Genomic DNA, 2,460 nt, shown 5'->3' with positions numbered 1-2,460 from the left:
GTTCCCAATATAGAGAATCAGTTTTCTTTCATCCCAAGCAGACTAGCAAACCCTTTTGTCACACGATGGGCATTCACAGACTAAAGTCTCATTCTGGCACATTTTTGGTAGTGATTTGGGTGTAAAGAGCAAGAGGGTGTAAAGTGAGGGATTCGAACAAAGGGGCAGAAACTTGCTGCACCCAGTTCATTCTGGGTTCATAAACATACAGAATGAACATGATTTACAAGATCTGGGAGCCCCCTACTTAATGCGGCCGGTTCCCTGGTTGAAGTTGTGGGTGCAGTGTGCCATAGGTAATGGTGTGGGCTGTGGAGTTGGCAGGTTTGGATTCAGATGCCAACTCCTTAAAAGCTGGGTGACTTTGGGCAAGCCACTTAAACCCTATGGGGCTCTGTGTTCCCCTCATGACATAGAGACCGTGATAATGCCTATTCTTTAATCTAATCAGACTGATCTCAAAGGGCAGCTTTGAGCTCACCCTCTGACAGCTTGAGCTCTAACTCAACCCAGGAGCATTTATGAGCAATTGGAACAGTGATTCCTGCCAAGAGGAGGCATTCTCTGAGGAGCCAGAGACCTTATGTATATGGAAAAACTTCAGCCAGGTTCAGTGTCAACTACAAGTATTTTCGGCTCTGGCCATGCAGGACTCTGGTTGGGTGTGTGGAAAACAGCCAAACTGAGAAAGTCAGATCAGGACATTTCAGGTATTCATGCATTTACCTAGGGGCATTCATTGTGTGTGAATCACATATAAGACACTGTGCTAAGTAAGGGCAATCTAAATCGAATAAAAATTAGTAAGTCAACCTGCTCTTCAGGGAAACACTTTGACAGGGTCTCTGAACTCCAGTATTTGACAGCAACCAACATATAAGCATGCTCAGAGAGAGGAGAGGTGACAGGCTGAGGAAGGTGATATGGGTGGTACAGGCTGAGTGGATGAGGTACTTGTAACTGGTAGTGGAATGGAAGTATGGACGGGTTTAGGATGTGTGCAGACAGGCAGATGAGGCAGACAGGGGTAGGATGAGGAAGGGCAGAATGGCAGGGGCACATGCAGGAAGACTGAGAACTTTGCTGAAGCAGGGAGAGTCAGGGTGGCAACCAGATGTGGGGGCATCTGTGGTCATCTAGGGACTGTGCTGGATTCAGTTAAGGGTTGCAGAGTTGGTGAGGGCCTTCTGAGCAGGAGAGTGGATAGGTCAGGGCTGTATTTTAGGAGGATTACGTGGCAGTGGTAGATTGGAAGAATGGAACTCAAAGAGTCATATAAATTTGCCTTTTTATTATAGCTCCATTCAAACCTTGGGGTCTGAATACTGAGCCCTTCAACCTCTTTTAATCTGAGAAAGAGGCAGTCTCTTTTAGAAATGCTTTCAGTTTCTTATCTTTGATGTTCTGACATAGGTTCTAACTCTATACATGTTAGGGGAGGTGTTCAAAGTTGAAGCAAATCAAAACTAGAAATCAACGTTTGCTTCTTGTGAGTGGCTGGGCATTTTGTATCCCTCTCCATACCTGTTCAAAGATTTCACGAACATAGAAGTGTCGGCTGAGGTTGAAGCTGTAGGAGCAGAGTTCTTTCATTATGATTACTGGGTACTCCATCACTTCTTTTGTCAGGAGGACATTAAAATATTCATACCTGGGAGGGAGGGAGGTAAGACCATCATCTAAGAAGGGTTTGGCTGAGTGTGGAAGACCCAGCCAAAAATCATGCCCCTGACCCCATAGAGGTGGGCTGGAATTTGGCATTTAGCTCTGCACAGAGCTGCCATATAGGTTTCTTTTTAAAATAACAGTTTTGGGGTTGTTTTGCCATTTTTCTAATCATACAAGGAATACATACTCTTTGTAGAACATTTAGAAAACACACATGAGAGAGTTCTCTGCTTGTTTTTAACACGGTACCCATTTCCTTTCTACTGTTCTCTGTCCTTGAACTTCATCTATATTATCCCATCAAACCCTCTAATGTCCCAAGACCCAGACTTTTATCTGTATCCTAGGTAAAGAGACCAAGGCTCAAGGGATTACTTATTTGCCTTAAGACACACTTCTGAATCTAAGTACTGTAATCAATTGGCAGTGCAATTCCATTTCTGTGAATGGTCCTAACAGAATTAGTTGTACAAAGGCACAAAGATACAGATACTTCACAGAGAACTCTTCTTCACGTCGAGAAACTAGAACTGACCTTAAAAAGCTAATCAACTGGGGGATGGTTAAATCATTATGAAGCAACCATACTAATAAGTTCTATGTGGTCATTTAAAAATGGAAATATAGCTGCAGTTACAGAACAATTTGCATAGTAAAATCCAACCTTTATTTAAGAAACTGTATATGTGTATATATCCACATACATAAATGTACATTTCCACAAAAAGGAATGAGGGGGAAATTTCTACGTTTGTATTGGTTAACTTTTTCTTTCTTTAACAAAGAGCATGT

At 42.6% G+C, this 2,460-nt stretch overlaps 1 protein-coding gene across 1 annotated transcript in view; it reads right to left on the bottom strand.

Moving 5' to 3' along the window:
- Positions 1 to 2,460, bottom strand: part of CCDC180 (coiled-coil domain containing 180) — a gene marked incomplete at its 5' end in the record, with an annotated part of 58,421 nt that overhangs the window by 32,594 nt on the left and 23,367 nt on the right. The window contains 1 exon segment of the mRNA XM_023534231.1: positions 1,525 to 1,651. Coding sequence (XP_023389999.1) covers positions 1,525 to 1,651 — 127 coding nt within the window.

Source organism: Pteropus vampyrus, unplaced genomic scaffold, assembly GCF_000151845.1.
Source record: "Pteropus vampyrus isolate Shadow unplaced genomic scaffold, Pvam_2.0 Scaffold123, whole genome shotgun sequence".
Classification (NCBI taxonomy): Eukaryota; Metazoa; Chordata; class Mammalia; order Chiroptera; family Pteropodidae; genus Pteropus; species Pteropus vampyrus.
The sequence above is the reverse complement of the archived record's forward strand: the minus strand, read 5'-3'. Positions and strand labels throughout refer to the sequence as shown.